This window comes from Bufo bufo, chromosome 3 (genome assembly GCF_905171765.1).
Source record: "Bufo bufo chromosome 3, aBufBuf1.1, whole genome shotgun sequence".
NCBI lineage: Eukaryota > Metazoa > Chordata > Amphibia > Anura > Bufonidae > Bufo > Bufo bufo.
This window is the reverse complement of record NC_053391.1, coordinates 668276224-668293756: the sequence shown is the minus strand read 5'-3', so window position 1 is coordinate 668293756 and position 17533 is coordinate 668276224. Positions and strand designations below refer to the sequence as shown.

The 17533-nt window shown below is 38.9% G+C and overlaps 1 protein-coding gene across 5 annotated transcripts in view; it reads left to right on the top strand.

Moving 5' to 3' along the window:
* Positions 1-14583, top strand: part of FAT3 (FAT atypical cadherin 3) — a 588664-nt gene extending 574081 nt beyond the window's left edge. For 2 of the 5 annotated variants that reach the window (XM_040426353.1, XM_040426354.1), the window contains exons 27-29: positions 533-592; positions 4229-4264; positions 4645-7726. In XM_040426353.1, the coding sequence (XP_040282287.1) occupies positions 533-592; positions 4229-4264; positions 4645-5264 (716 nt within the window). In that variant the 3' untranslated portion in view covers positions 5265-7726. Of the gene's footprint in view, positions 1-532; positions 593-4228; positions 4265-4644; positions 10252-10353 lie in introns of those variants that run through there. The other 3 variants (XM_040426352.1, XM_040426355.1, XM_040426356.1) reach the window with 3 other exon arrangements.
* Positions 14584-17533: the final 2950 nt, after the last annotated feature.

The following is a 17533-nucleotide window of genomic DNA, read 5'->3' as shown; positions in this document are numbered from 1 at the left end:
TTGTGGATCCCTGCTAGATCACCCAACTCAGGTTCCATAGTTAAAAATTGTGGGTGCTTCAGCTTTGGTCCACCAGAGTACAAAAAAATACTCCTGTGGGACAATGAACCCCAAAGGTAGAAGACAACCCCATTTGGAAGCAACTTTGGAGCCAATGATATGCCACTGCTGTCTATTTTTTATGGGTTGATTGAATGAAAAAATGCCCTATTAGATCTTTTTCATGACATGTCCGGGGCGAACAATGGTAACGGAAATTTGGACTTGCGCATGTTCTTTATAGACAAAAGGAGGGTGTAATTTTCTCCGCTGCGTCCAAGACACCGCGGTCTGATGCTGCTCCGATCTATCCAGTTATGACCCATGTAGTAACCCTCATTGATTCTGCCATTTCATGATTTCTAACCATGAATTCTAAGTGTCGGTGACATGCGGTGATTGATACAGTAACCATGTTTGTGTTTTCTAATACTAACCTTTCTGTTGTCTCCTTTTTTTTCCTTCCTGTCTTGTCTTTTTTCCCTCCTACAAGCTTCCATAGTGACTGTCATTCATCTAGCCAACAATGTTGTTGATAATGTAGAAACTGAAGGTATTTACACTTTTTTTGCACACTTTGCCTATTGTATGTGATGGATAATGCTGCCTGATAAAACGTCTTCCAATTGGAGAGTTTATTGTCGTAGGTCTTGGCTACGAGGAAAAATCCTCTTTTGTGATCAACAGTCCAGTTAAAGGGCATCTGTCAGCAGTTTTGTACGTATGACACTGGCTGACCTGTTACATGTGCACTTGGAAGCTGAAGACATCTGTGTTGGTCCCATGTTCATATGTGCCCGCACTGCTGAGAAACATGATGTTTAATTATATGCAAATGAGCCTCTAGGAGCAACGGGGGCGTTGCCATTACACCTAGAGGCTCTGCTCTCTGCACTTTGATTGACAGGACCAGGCAGTGAAAACATCATCTCACCTGGTCCTGTCAATCAAAGTGCAGAGGGTGCAGTAGTTGCCGAGATTGCTGAGCCTCTAGGTGTAATGCTAACGCCCCCGTTGCTCCTAGAGGCTCATTTGCATATATTAAAACATTCTTTTTCTCAGCAATGTTGACACATATGAACATGGGACCAACACAGATGCCTTCAGCTGCCAAGCGCACATGTAACAGGTCAGCCAGTGTCATAGGTACAAAACTGCTGACAGATGCCCTTTAAAAATGAAGATAAAATGTGATGAAATTTTGTGTTTTGTTTTAGGGCTCAGTCACATGTATTACAATACATATGTGTAATATTTATCTTTTTTTTTACAATTTGCTACATTTTTGGTTATGAGATGCCCATTTGCCATCTATATTTGTTGTTGTTTTTGTTTTTATTTTGTAATGATGCTAAAATATACATGTGTGAATTGCTGAATTACCATAAGCAAATATATAGTTGCAAACAGCCTCAAATTTGCAGGGGCAGTCCCAGAAAATTGAATTGATGCTGTCACAGGTCAAAACTATATGTGTGGCTTATAAGTCCTATCCATAAATAGCAGGTCCCTGATTTGGAGGCGTTCCCAGGACAGATGTATAACTGTAGACAGGCACACTACATATGGAGGAATCCAGAGAGACCTTATCCATGTCACTGAAATCTTTCATTTATTAATTAATCATATATATATAAAATACTATAATAAAAAATATATAAAAAGAAAAATATAAAGAATATACACAGATAATATATAAAAAAAAAACAAGTTATTGTGTAAAATATATGAATTGCAATTCATCAATTTCTCTTCACTTCTCTCTGTATGTCAAATTGTTGAAGGGAATAGCTGAAGGACATTAGAAGCAACCTTGAGTATTTGTGTTCTTGTGATGGGCGTATTTTTCATCAGTTGTTCCCCATATACATTCATGTATCATCCTCGTGTCTTTATATATTGCTCCCATATATTCAGCTCCTGTATCAGTTCCTGATTAAGCAAACAGTTCTCATAGTTGGTTTGTAACAGTTGGTGTCGATCTGTTTACAAGACCTCTTGCACACGAACGTGTGCTGCCCATGCTGCGGTCCGCAATGCACGGGCACCGACTGTGGGCCAGCTGCATGCGGATCTCGACCCCATTCACTTGAATGGGTCCGCGATCTGTCCGTTCCGCAAAAAGATAGGACAAGTTCTATATTTTTGCGGAACACAACAACGGAACACCACAGATGCACTCCGTAATGCTACCGTTCCGTTCCGCACCGCATCTCCGTATTTGCGGACCCATTGAAGTGAATGGGTCCACACCCGTTAGGCGGAATGCACACGGCTGGTGTCCCGTGTATGGCGAACCCGCCGTATGCAGGCCGCAATACGGCCACGGGGGACGCACAAGAGGCCTTAGCCGATCAGTGGGCTGTCAGTTTTTCAAACCTCCATATGATGAACAGATATACGCAATGCAGGGGTGAGGCGGTGGGTGGCGAGGTGGCAATCCCCTCAAGGTGGCAAGCCGCCGTTCACTGATGTAGGTAATCCGCCTGTGTCGAAGCCGCCGGACCTCGGCGTTTCACGTGGCATGGTGGTAAAGTGATTGGCGGTGAGATGACGATCCCCTCAGAAGTGACAGCTGCCGTTGCATAAGCCGCAGCGAAAATCAGCGTTCCACGCGTTAGTGGAATCTCGATCGTCATGTGTATTGGGATATACTGGGTTCCCAGGATAGTTCTCTCATATGAAGCGCTTCAAAAAAGCGTGGTCTAGTTTCGTCCTTAGATACAGTGGGTTCTTTGTGGTAGGTTCTGGGTTCCGTGTATCTTTTGCACCAAACGCGTTTCGGAGTTCTATGGACTCCTTCCTCCGTATAATACAATTGATGAATTGCAATTCATATATTTTACACAATAACTTGTTTTTTATATATTATCTGTGTATATTGTTCATATTTTTCTTTTATATGTTTTATATTATAGTATTTTATATATATATGATTAATTAATAAATGAAAGAGTTGAGTGACATGGATAAGGTCTCTCTGGATTCCTCCAAATAAAGGACAGAGCTTCTATGTCCCATCTACAATGCTGGTAAAACATGCAAACACAAAACATATATTTTTTAAATTCAACCCCTTTGACTTTTGTGGACCAAAAAAGTTTTTTTCAATGCAAAATAAAAACAGATTATTAGTAAGTGCGAATGAGCCCTAACTGATGTCACATTGATTTTTAGATACGAGTTAAGAATCCTTTACATGAGTCAATTCACATGCAATTATCAGGAACTAATTATTCATTGAGCCCTAGTAGAGCTGCATTTACAGTCATTACCTATGTATAGGGATGAACGATTGCTACTGCGATCATTCATCCCCATACAGATTCATTGTTTGTGGGCATCAGATCCCCGCCTAAACAGGGCGATGTGCTGCCAACAAAAAAGGATTTTAGGTGCCCCATAAAAGATGAGATCTCCTGATGAACGTGCGTTTTCTTGTTCGGTGGGTGATTGGTGGCACCTTTACACGAGGCAGTTATCGGGAACGAACACTCATTCACGAAAATTGTCCCGTGTAACCAATATCTGTGCCATTGGTGACAGCAGAGTCTTGAAAACATGTAGATGGATGGGAAGGTCCAAACCAGTCCAAATAATGGAAAATCTCTGCTTAAAATTAAAAAAAAAGGCCATTGTTTGAAATGGAATTACAGTACAACATATGAATCAAATTTATTTGACAATGTTTGCAAATAGTCTACAATGTATCCTCTAAATGGTTACTCTCAAGTGCCACCTACAGGTGGCTAACCTGTACTACAGGCGTGTCAGCGGCTTTACAAGTGAATGGAGCTGAGGAACAATATGAGACACAGCCCGAGGACTAGAGCTGCACCATTTCAAAAAAAAAATACCTTTATTGTAATCATATGGAACCGCTTTAATAACTTATCTGTGGTCCTATAATGCACTGCCTAGCTTCTAGAGGGCATGCTTTTTCTACATTACATGGCTTTGTAGTGCTTGCTGTAAACGCTACATCAACCAAATATTAAGCCATGGAGTTTTTGTTAAAAATAAATAAAAAATTTGTAGCTTTGCATGTGAATAGAGCGCAACACATAATGCAGCTCAAAAGCAAACCTGTACAATAGTAATGCAAACTTCATATTAATGATGCATTTTGTTTTTGCTTTTATGTGTGTGAATTGAAAGTTTTATTCTTTTTTTCCCTTGAACCAAACAGCTCCGATATTGGACCAAGGGCAGAATTACAACAGAGGTGACATTTTGTAACCCAAACTCAGTTGCCCTTTTTTAACATGCCTGGTGCCCATAACATTTTTATTGTGAAAATGACCTTTTGCCTCTGCCTGCCTGCTTGTGAACACCCGTCCATCACATTGACAACCCCAAGCATGCTGTTAACGTGTTTTCTAATCCAACTGTATTGCAATTGTGTTTGAGTGATTGCTTATCTTATAATATAACCTATCACTTCCCTATGTGAATTGCTTTTTATGTCACACAAGCTTGGAGAAACACACAAGATGAGGACTCAACACGGGCCGCATGCCTGGCCTCCCCTTTAACAAGAGCATGCAACTTTCTGATACCTTCTCAATAGCCTTTTATTAAATTTGGACTCTTCTGTCTCCACAGCGTACCACTGGGATACCTCGGATTGGATGCCAAGTGCTCATTTGTCTGACATTGAGGAGGCCCCAAACTATGAAACTGCTGATGGGTCATCAGCCCACCATGGTAGCACCAGAGAACTCGAGACAGATTACTATCTGGGAGGTTACGACATTGACAGTGACTATCCCCCTCCTCAACATGAAGATTATTTAAGTCAAGATCAGCTTCCACCTCCTCTTCCGGAGGACTTTCAAGAACATTATGATACCCTTCCTAAAGTACAGCCTAGGTCTATAATCAGCACACTCAGTCCAGACTGCAGTCGGCGTCCACAATTTCACCCGAGCCAGTACCTCCCACCCCATCATCTCTCAAGCGAACTAGAGACTTGTGGCTCACACCCCGGACTTTCATTTAGTACTTTTGTGCCTGCTCCAAGCCAAAAGGTGGACAAGACAAGCACAGATAATGTATCTTTATCCTTGCACAATTCTGTAGGTGCTTCTTCTTCAGATGTGTCGGCCAGCTGTGGACTGGAAGATACCGAAGCGGCCATAAGTGACTATGAAAGTTTAGACGACTTTCGAATCGATCACTCCCACATTCCTTACATGGAAACCCAACATCAAACACAAGTGTGACGAACTTCGTTTTTTTTATATATACACCTGTATCTGTATGTATAGCCATAGCCTCTAGGGATACATATACAAGTCGTTGCATTCATCGAAGACTTTTTATTAACGAATGCAAACTATGGAACGCCAATGGCTTTGATAGTACAGTTTGTCAGTGATACGTTGCAAAATTAAATAGACAATCCTTCTAACATGTCGCTTATATTTATTGCCAAAAGTATGCACAGTGTTTTCATACTTAAAAAAACTGTATTTTCAAGGGTACAATATCAAAAATGTCATCTTGTAAGACAAGGTGTGAACCATTTGACTAGGTTACCATCTCTGAATAAACTGGATGCCTGTAGCGGAAATCTTTTGTGAGCTACAACAAGTCTTCAAGAGCCAAGAAAGTGTGCTTGTCACTAATTCACATAGGAATCAGCCCATGGACAGTACTGATCAATGGGTGAATACAGCCTATTAAGTCACAGAGCGGGTGATATAATTAAATCATGACCAACGCAAAAGAGACAGGTTAAAAGCTTTGGCATTGAGTCGTAGCTAGGCAAATTCACTTCCCTTGTCCATTAACTTAGCACCTCTGGCAGAGTTGAGTGTCCTACTGGAGGCTCTTAACACATCACAAGGGGAACATGCCCTGCCAAACTTCTTCCCCTAGGTACCTTCAGAGTCATTGTATGCCACCAATCATACCTGGACAGAGCAAATCTAATATAAAGTTAAAGCCCCACCCAAGATCATTAGAGGCTCCACCCTAAAATCATTAGCACTGCTCTCAAAACCTCCAAATGCCACCCAAATCTACGCAAACTTCAAATGATCTTTAAAGAAAAGCTCATTGTTAAAATACTTACCAATTTTTTTTTGGTGCATTCAAGGCATTTAAGACCCACCCTGAGCCCACCCAGGAACACTCACTTCTGAAGCAGGGTTTACATAAAGCCCACTCATTTTCAAAGTGGGAAAATCCAACTGTCTTTGAAAATTTGGCACAATCCAGGTAAATTTGAGACTATTAGCAGTTGTAAGGGTGCAAAAAATTCTGTTTCTAAGACCCACTGGGTAATGTCTTAATTGATCTTACACTTTGACTTATACTATTACATTTGCCCCTAGAATGTTTCCATTGTGCATGTGTGACAAGTACACTTTATTATGTTTACTATGGGTAAGCAACAGGGCCGTTTACATACATGACATAAAAGTTTACTGGAATAGCACAAAAATGTCAAAAATTCCAAAAACTGCTTTATCTGGACACGCCTCTACATGACTGAAGACGGGATGTAAATTAACGGACTTAATTAGCCATACAGACGACTTTGTGTTCAACCAGTGTCTGTGCCCTGTCCATAATGGCTGTAATCCCTCCGGTTCCATTTTTATGATTTGCATACCACACTTCAGGCCCTAAAGACGCCCAACTGGTTTTGCAGTCAGTGTCAGCTCCTTCGTTATGTAGCATAATTGGACACTGTAATGTACCCATGGAAGCAATAAAACATAGTCTTTTACATAGTAGATCAGCAGTGTTATATATGTTTGAGATTTTGGCCTTTCAGTGTTTTTGTAGATACAAGTAGGGCAGACGGGTGTGGGTGGAAAAACTGGAGAAGAAATATATAGGTCGTAAACATATATTGTGGAAATTGATGTCTACATGTTTAGGACTGGGATGCCCCAATCTCTTCTAAAGTGTTTATTAAAGGGCTTGTATACGATTAGAAAAACATGTCTACTTTCTTTCAAAAACCTCACAGGTTGTGTGTTGCTTTAGGTCAGCTAGATCAACCTCATTCAATTCCTTGAAGTTAAGCTGCAATACTAGGCTCAACACATTTTCAGGTGTAGCGCTGTTCCTGAACAGTTGTAGAGATGAGTGAATAGATTCTGTAGAATTCAAATTCAAGCAGAATTTTTCAAAAATTTTGATTCTATAGAATAAACATTTTTGCTAATTCAATTTGGGAGAATTTTGGGAGAATTTTGGGAGAAAGAGAGGGGTAGGGGGTTATCTACTGCTTTTCAGGGTATTTAAAGCACTTTCAATTTAGCTCAAATTGATTGTGGTCCAAATCGAATCCGAAGCCCAGTTCAGATTAATTGGTCTGGAATCAAATTTCTGGAAATTCATTCATCACTAGTTAGTTGCCATCAGTTTGTACAATCCTTAAAATATGCAATAATGTTGTTGATGTCAGCATGAGCCTTGTTTTTATTTTTTCACATTTTTTTTTATAAAATATATTGAAATGTCAAAAAGTAAAGAACTTGCTCTATTCATATGCAAGCATGTTATTTCCATGAATTGGCCTCGTTGTTTTCCAAAAATGTGGTAAATTGCTCCTGATTCTCATGTTCTAGTTCTCGATTTTGGCACTTTGCCATAGAAAAAAAATTGGTACTGGCCAATTTCCTGCCCCAGCCTTACCTGATTATGGTTTCACTTCTGATGGCGGTGGAAAAAAAAGTGTCATTAGCTCCAGAATTCTGGTTTCAAGGAGTAACAAAATTGGGCTTGGTGACTTTTTGGGCTTCTTTGTGCAAAAAATTTGCACCATTCTCTATTTCTACACCACTCCTTTTTACAAAGGCTGGTGGGAACGTGGGGATGGTTAGTCAGTCAAATTGATTTAAGCCACATTTATCAACTAAGAATTGCCTCACTCTTACCCCAGTAAAGGAGTGGCAGAGTAAATGGAGGAACATCTCAAGAAAAAAGTTCTACACCTGTTTTCTGACATACTGTAGAAATTTGGCACATTTTGTTACATGTAACATCTTGAGCCGAATTATTTGACTTTTTGCAGTTTTACACCCCCCATGCCACTTTTGAAAGTGGGTGGGAAAGTGAGTTGGGTTAGGTATGTTAATATATTTACTCCAGGTTTATCATGGCAAGATTTTTTAAATACCCTGCGACATTTGATAAATTTGGTATAAGGTACACCAGCACAAACTCAAGCAAAAACTGACTTCTTAAATTCCTCTCATCATAAATACTGCTTCTCTTTTTGGGAAACAACACCACTCTTGACCATAGATTGGAGTCTGGTTCTGCAAAGTAGAGCTGTTAGAGCAGCCATGTTTTTCTAATCTCATGCAACATATTTAAAGCGGAAAATTCACCTCTTAGGCATTTATACACAGCCACGGGATATGCCCTTACTATCTTAATAGATGTGGTTCTCACTTCTGGGACCTGTAGTTATTTTCAAAAATGTGCTTGGATGTTTTTAAAACTCCTGTACAAGTGAATGGAGTGAGTCGCACATGAGTAGCCAAGTGTCCACTCACCAGGAGGGACATTTTGGAGACACAGTAGGTGTAGATCCCAGAGGTTTCCTGTGGATACATCATAAATGGCTAAGATGGGAATACACCTTTATCTGATAGCTTGTTATTTGGTCATGATCAGAATATCCAGCAGTATGGCACAAATGTCATTTATGGGGTACATTACCATCCCATTTAAAGTAGAGGTGCAAGGACACTTTTTGGAGAGGGGTGCCTTTTTTCTACATTATGTGTTCACTGCACCTTGTATCTTTTATTTGATCATTTTGCTATGAGCTTATTGAGCATTGTGGTTAGGCTACTTGCTCTTTCTCCTTTCTTACGCTTACTTGATCTCAATCATGTTGCTTCCATTGTACTTTTTCAATTGTGTTTTATTGTGTTCATCTTAAATAAAAGGGAAGGTTATGCACATCCTCTAGTCATCCCAATCCTAATAAGATGGTTCTTGACATTAATTGGGTGATTTGGTCACACTATATGATGACGATTGTTGTACAGTCATCTGATTGTGGTCATCAGCTTATTGCATCTATGATCTTGCCATAAAAGTAGTCATCTGTTTTGGGTCCATCTAGGTTAAAAGGGCATAGAATACGGTTGGGTAAAAAAATTGTCTTCATCACAACCAAGGTCAAATGGAAATGTGAGGATTGTCCATGCATTTTAGATTCTTGCATTGAAATTTACTCAATTTAAGACAAAGGTTAAATGAGTTTTCTTATGAAGACAACCCTTTCTCCATTAAGTACATCCTCTGAGTTATAGATCCCACAGCAATTACATTACTGGGGGATTGGATTTTATGAGGTCCTCAGAGCTAGACTCCTGGAAAGTTGACCATCTTCTGGCCGACTATTTAATACACTGACAGCCTGGGTCCACCAAAGCAGAATCTATTCTTACTTAATGGCTTTGCACTTTAGCTAATTGGAGGTGGAGTCAAGAGGGGCACCCACTCTAAGATGCCCAAATGCCCAATCAGGGCATGTGGAAAGGGACTGTCTTCATGAGGCAACATTTGTAGTATTTTTGATACGTACCATATTTCCATCCAAAGGGTATATGCTAGTCTCTTTCTTATTCAGAAGCTTTCATGACATGGTTATTTGTCTAACACAAATAGGGTTAAAACATTTATAAAGTGACCCCCACAGATGTTTCAAGATGTATGCACAAGTCTGTACACAACTGTATATATCAGATAGCAGTGCACATAAAGCTCAGGTTATAGTGCAGAATTGCATTATGTAATGGTCTTCCTTACACCTTATGAGGTAGATTGTACAGTACATTCAACAATTCAAAAAGAAAGGAAAGGAAGGTGTTCAGCCATAATCTTGTGATCAGTCAAACACATCGTACATGTGAACATATCATTTAAAAGGCTAACCCTTAGAGCTAAATCTATGTGATAATTTTATATACAATACAATTGTATCTTCTGTACAATTTGACCTAAATTGACCGGTTGTACAATACAATATCAACTTTTTGGGGGACACATTTTTGGGTGGATCAATGACCCATATCTCAACAGTGTTTATTTCAATATCCGTAGCAGAAAAAGGTAATTCCCTTTGGAATATTGTGAACACCATTTTAAAAATTCCCAAGGTGTATACCAGTCTTCGTGAATTTGGCCTGCCGGCTCTGCTCACATCATGGTGTTTTTGATAAAAAGAATAAGGTAGTATTTTTGTCACCAGAAATACCAAAATCCAGAAGAAAATCTGATGGGTCCTATTATAAGTCAATAGTATCCATCCGGAGAATAATAATCAATAATAAGCTAGTATTTTTGTCACCAGAGATACCAAAACCCAGAAGGAAATCTAATGGGTCCTATTTTAAGTCAATAGTATCCACCTAGATTTGTTGAGATTATTCTTCAAAAATGTTCAGCTGATGTTCATACATGTACGGTAGCACAATACAATATTTATGGTTCATTTACATAAAACCATATACATTCAATAGTTGTCAGCTACTCAAGTTTGGCCGAGCATGTATATGTTCTCAGTAGGGAGAAGAGAGAAAGCCACTGACAGACACCTCTGGCGGCAGCCTGACAACAAAAGGATCGGGCATTTGAGACTAAACTGCCTGATTCTTCTTCCCCCTTATATCTATCATCATAGGAGAGTCGGAGCACCCCTATATATATATTAGAGGGTTGGCCAGTCTCAATGAAATTGGCCGATTTGTCCAACTTTCATCTTGAGTGCATGGCCACCTTAAGATCAGTACGAGATAAGTGAAGCAAATACACCCTCCTGTGGGAAGGGTATACATCCTTCCTATGGGAAACAAAGCCATTTCCCCCTGTGAAATGCTGAAAAGGGGGAACAAATCCAGGAATTTTTATGTAGTGTTATAGAAGTTTTTTGGGTCAACCCATGTAAGTAATAGATGCCCTTTGAGCCATATTCTTATAGAAATCCTTTAACTTTCATGACATTATTGTTTCATATCTGTAAAGTGTCCACTATCGGCATCTGAATTTTAAGTAATGCGTATCTCGTTGTCACCACAACAGACTTTAGCCTTTTTTTCTGTTTCTGTGATGACTCATAGCACAATGTGGTGGTCTCAGTAGATAGAATGACGTCTTAGGTAGCATTTGTGAAGTAGCTTATCATTAGATAGACGCCTTCTGTGCTATGGATGATATACACTGTAAACTGGTTATCATTCCTCAGACTTATGACAATGAGTTACCTTGTATTATACTAGAGATAAAGCCTAATTTCATGCCATTCTTCAGTATTGTGTGTGGAAACATGTTCCTACAGTCAAGGTTTTACATAATGTATATAATATCAGTTTCACGATTCTTGCTCCGGCTTTTGCAAATGTAGTGGTGCAGTAATTAGATATTTTGATTGCATAACATTTTCAGCTGCTAGTTTAGGTATTACCATTGATGTACATTAATTGCCCCATTATGGCACCCAGGATAGAAGGGCCTGGTGTCCAGGCCCTTTGGCCAATTTCCCACCCCTTCTTGCAGTTCCTCCAGGTCCTCCTGCACAGGTTCTCACCACCCAATAGCAAAATGGATGCGACCAACTGGGACTGGGCCCCCTCTGTGTAAGGTTCCCCCATGGTCTGTATCTAAGGTATCTACATATGAGATCATTAACGTGGCCATGTATGATCATCTTAACTGGTAAATGCCCATAAAGTTTAAGTCATATTACTTAGTTTGCATGCTATTACACCATTGATATCCATTTGGGTGGGGGGGATTTACATTTGCATATTTCTAAATATGCTAATCAAAATGAATCGGATTCTACCTATATCTAAGCCATAATTTTAATAAGAAAGTTTTAAGCAGCAAGCCATCATAATTGGAGACATTGTCGTTGATCATGATGATTGCTATTTTCTAACAAAACATCGCAAGGAGAGAAATGTCCAGTGGTAAAGCCAGATTCTTGATAAAATTTGAAGAAAATACAAAAATAGGAACCCAGCAGTCAGGTCCACGTGTTTCAGATTGCTGAATCCTTATTCACAATCCCACGTTGGATTCTGTCTATAGCTAAGCCATAATTCTAATAGGAAAGGTTTATCATACCAGGAAGCCATCAGTGTTATAGCCATAGTTGTTGATCACAATGATTGATGTTTTCTATTACCAGATAGTGCCCAGACCTATCAGAGTCAACCCTACAGGACTGGCAGGGTCAGTCAAAATGTAGGGTGACATTGTTCACCTCTGTTCCAAGAGCAAACTCTTATATTTGCTTGACATTCCATCGATGTCTCACCCATGTGAGCCCTGCCGATTACACCATTCTATTTCATCTCGTGGAAGCTACATGGTTGGCACATTATACTCAATGTAACCACTGCCACTTCATTCTAGTAATTAGAGGGTGTCACAGCTGTTGGAACCCCAGCAATTGCGATTTGATGGCATATCAACATCTATAGTGAGTCATTCCGTTTAGTCTTTTGTCTACAGAGCTGGTCCTAGCGTTGGGCGCAAATCCATTCCTATTTTTATACCTTAGGTGTCTAAAGCATATGGGAGTATGGCCAGAGATGTTATGTGACACTGTATGCCATAGTAATAGATTAAGTTGCCCTATGACTGCAATTTTTTTTAGATCTATTGCAACAAAACTTAAGACGTGAATGAAAATCCTGAGTGATTTCAATTGTGGCATTCAGTTCCAAAAAGGCTATGCAAGACATTTATGTTCCTACAGTGTAAAAATATATCAAATTAGATCTTTTCACCATGGGAAGGGGGTGTTTTATACTAAATGCTGGTGATTAGGCAGACAAGGTTCATTGAAGGGTCTGATTTATAGAAATTATTACTAGTTATTAATTAATTGCACTGTCAAGGCTAGTGGCAAGGTTGAACCTTATTCTAGGACCTAAAGTGTCACCTATATCCTTGTCACCTACAATGTAGACATCTAGAACATGTGATAGACATCTGCTATTCTGATCAATTCTCGCTGATCCCAGGTATTTTGGAACCTCCATAGTAAATGAATTCAGATTTTACAGAACGAAGCACGGCATGCACCATGGCAGAACCCAACTGCCACCAGTATAAGTCAATTCGGTACATGAGGCCGCAATTCGATAAATGGGCAAAACCTAAAACTTGTTTTCAGGTGTGATATTTTTCACGTTTTCATTTTTGTAAAAAATGGCATTGTGCTAGCTTGGAAGCCATGGATAAGTCTAATATCATCAGAATTAAGTCCTTCCTTGTTTTGTAGCCCTGACCTGTATGTCATTGGTTTTGGGGAAGAAAGCATCAAAATTGATCACGTTTTATCAATATTTGATCATTAGAGAAAAAAAGAAAACTAATTCTATGACCTATTGTGTGGTCCAACATTGTGGTCCTGACTCCTGACACAAACAGTCATTATTCCTTGTGAAATATTAGAACTATTAATGCTATGAATCTTTAAAAAAAAAATATTTGATGGGACAAGGGTTTAGTTGGTCATTGTTTTTTTTTCTGTAGTAATACATTGCCAAATGCATAGGAAGACACTAGTATTATAAATGATCATGGTGAGAGACCTGTTACATATATTAAATTGGCGCCCAGGAGCCTCAAGTCACATCCTTTTTTCATCAAATTTAGATTTTTCATTTTGCTCCTTTCAAGATTTAAATTTACTAGGAAGATTTAGATAAAGATTCTTAATTGATTGGATGTGTAGCTGTAGAATATTTTAAAGCCATTGGACTATTGTAATTAAACATTAATAATTATATTGTATTATTTGAAGTTAAGTGAAGTTCTCATGAACTTACAAAGTGTTCTTCAGATGAAATATTTGCTTGTCATATACCATGGTTAGTAACTGTTTGCAGGTTGTATGCCAGACAAATTTCAATAAAAAAAAAACTCAAAAAGGCAATAATTAAAATTCATAGTAATGCATTGTGTCATACGGTATGTTTAGAAATCATTGTATAGCTGAAACATGAAAAAATGTTACCTTCAACTTGACATTACATCTGGACACTTTAAAAAAAGAGCCCAAAAACTGCACTGATGTTGTTAGGGACAGAATTGCTGAGCATTGTATGAGGAAAAAAAAAAAAGATTTTGTAGTGTTTTCCTGTTTTAAACAGGCTGGATCTTAAGGATATGTTGTAGTATTTGAGACAATATTTGTATAATAAGGTATGAATTGTATATAGTTCTTTTTTTAACCTTCAAGTTCTTGTAGATACATAATAGCAACAGTCGGACTGTATTCCACTTCAGATCCTTGCAAGATGTTACCGGCCACCTGTATTAAACCTCAATATATGCATCCGAAGTTGTAGGTGTATTTTATTATTAACTTTGTTGCAGTTTGTCTTAGTTTTTTTAATTGTTTTTTAATATTTATTTCAGTTTTATACCTCTTTATACCTCTTTCATTTACTGTATATTTTAAAACTTACAATTTCTGAAATTTTATTTTGCTTTTGACATGAGAAATGAATTATGCTAATTATTACACATGGATTGGATTATTTTCATCTTTTGTCCCAAAAAGGAAGAATACATTTCCTGGTGTGAATTGTTGTTGACAGTATTATGGTTTATTTTTGGCTTATTTTTAATTTTTTTATTTAATTTTCCTAGAAATGGTGTACAGGTTTGTAACTGTAAGAATTTGATAAAGTCAATGGTTAACAATTTACAAAAATTAGTGTTCTGGTTTTTATTTCGGTTGAACGTGATGGACTGGGTGTGTTTTTGAAAGGACTTCATTACGTAGCCGTTGAGGTTAAAAAAAATCCATGGGTTCATCTCCTCCAGTTTATATTCTTAGAATCTCGATCCAGAAGAAGGCAATAACCCCTATGAGGCAGATGGCAATTGACTCATATTAGATGAAAAAAATTCTTCCCAACTCCAAAGATGGAAATTTGTAAAAGAAAACCCTAGATCAGCAACCCATCTCCAGAAATCTAGTTATAATGTAGTTAGTGATGTCACTAGAGTTTTATGGGCTCCAGGGCAAACTTTGGATCGGGGCCATCCTCTTGCCATAATATGTTTGAATGCGTTGTAGTACAATATTAATTAGAAGAGGTAGATGTTTACTTTTTTTATCGTTACCATTTAAAATATTTAAAAAGATTTCCCACATAAGGTATAAACCTTCTGGACCCATGTCTTAGTAAGCCACCTACAATTATTAAGATAGTATTCACATTAAATAAAAAATACTCAATTCTGTTCCACTCTCCGTCGCTGCTTTTGGCTTGAATTCCGACCACAGCGAGATCGCGATGACATCACCGTGACCTCTTGCACCGGGTCTTGTGGGATGACATGATAACACTGCGCAGGAGAGGATATGGGGATGTGTTTCCAACCGCCTGCGCAGCAGGATGCCTGAACTGAGAATTATGAGGCAAGGCGGAGGGGATGGGAGCCATAGACTCCCATGGCCCTCATTGAACTGGCTAAAAACACTGGCAGCCTGGTGGCGCCTTCTGAAAACAGGATTGTTACTCCCCTGAATGTACTATAGTATAGTAAGGGCAACTTAATATTATATCTTTAAAAAAAGACATCCAGGCCCCTCTTGAATGTTTAATGAATCAGCCATCACGACATCTTGTGGCAGAGAGCACCATAGTCTTACTGCTATTTTAGTTAAGAATCCCCATCTATAATGATGGTGGAAACTTCTACACATATAGGAGACCCTCTTGTTCCCCTGCTGTAGATCTTACAATATTCAGAACTAACACAATCACACTTGTAGATTCGAAACACTTAAATCGTGCTGTTCTAATTCTTGCTGCAATGTAAGTTCACTATTGGTCTAACGGCACTCTAGCCCAACACAGTACCCCAAATAATGAGCCCCATGGGTCTAGTACACAACTTCATTTGAAAGTGACTTTGGAGCCAATCATTTGTCAATAGAGTCTATTTCTTATGGGATGATCTCAAATCAGATCTTAAAGTATAATTTCTTTTAGTGTGCCAAAAGGACGTACAGAAGTCTTCTTCCTGATCTTTCCTCTTGACTCGAGGTATCCCAAGATTAGAGCCATATGATGACCAGTATTAAAAAGAAATTGCCATTAATATGCCAGGTGTTGTTTATATCAATGTTTCTCAAGGAGCATTACACATACCATTAGGGGTATGTGTCCCAGTCCTAGGGGGTACAAACTGGTGCGACAAAGAAAAGGAAACTGCTCTCCCTAGCTTCCAGCATGTTCCCTTGTGAACTTTTAAGTCTGCCCTGTAAAGAACTGGGCCACCTTTCTCGCTCTCCCCATGCACTTTGTGGATTTGCTAGTGGTCATATTACTGCACATATTGTGGGAACACAGGAGAACCCCTTAAGTGAACACAGATATACTAAAGCCTAATATATATGTGTCCACAACTTATATAGATACATTTATTTTGCCACCACCACATTGTATGAGTTGTAGGCAAAGTTAAAGGAGTTGACAAATTTGTACAAGCATTTGCGAGCTGCCTGCACAGTCCAGCTTGGGTAGTCTCAGGCTGTGTTAATACCTGAAGATGCACATTTTATAGTTGGTGGTTATTGTGGGTGGCCATGGATTCTATACAGCTGCCCAAGCCACCCCTATTGCAATCCAACATGCTAGCAGCCACTTGTGGCATTGAAAGGTAGATGTGTTCCTGATGGTTGTCTCTACAACCAAAAAGTTGTGCCTGACTTCCCTCTCTCTTCACCAACTATGTCTGCAGCTGGGGCTCCACTGCTGATTTTATGGTATGTTAAAGCACACCTGTGTGTATGTATGTGCAAAAGCATGGCTATGTGTGTATATTAATGTGTACAATTGTAGCTATAGCATGTGTAAGGCTGTGTAGATTCGTGTGTATGGCACAGGCTGCAGAAGGAGCTTCTGTTGCAGAAAAAAAAGAGATAAAAGCAGAAGTAATTTGTTCTAAGCATGGCCCTGGTATCATATCTATGCAATAAGCTTGGTTCTTGTCCTGTATCTATGCAGTAAGCTTGGTTTTTGTTCTGTATCTATGTAGTTATCTTGGTTCTTGTTCTGTATCTATGTAGTAATCTTGGTTCTTGCTCTGCATCTATGCAGTAATCTTGGTTCTTGTTCTGTATCTATGTAGTTATCTTGGTTCTTGTTCTGTATCTATGTAGTTGTCTTGGTTCTTGTTCTGTATCTATGTAGTTATCTTGGTTCTTGCTCTGCATCTATTTAGTAAGCTTGGTTCTTGTTCTGTATCTATGTAGTTATCTTGGTTCTTGTTCTGTATCTATGTAGTTATCTTGGTTCTTGTTCTGTATCTATGTAGTAATCTTGCTTCTTGCTCTGGATCTAGGTAGTAAGCTTGGTTCTTGTTCTGTATCTATGTAGTAAGCTTGGTTCTTGTTCTGTATCTATGTAGTTATCTTGGTTCTTGCTCTGCATCTATTTAGTAAGCTTGGTTCTTGTTCTGCATCTATGTAGTTATCTTG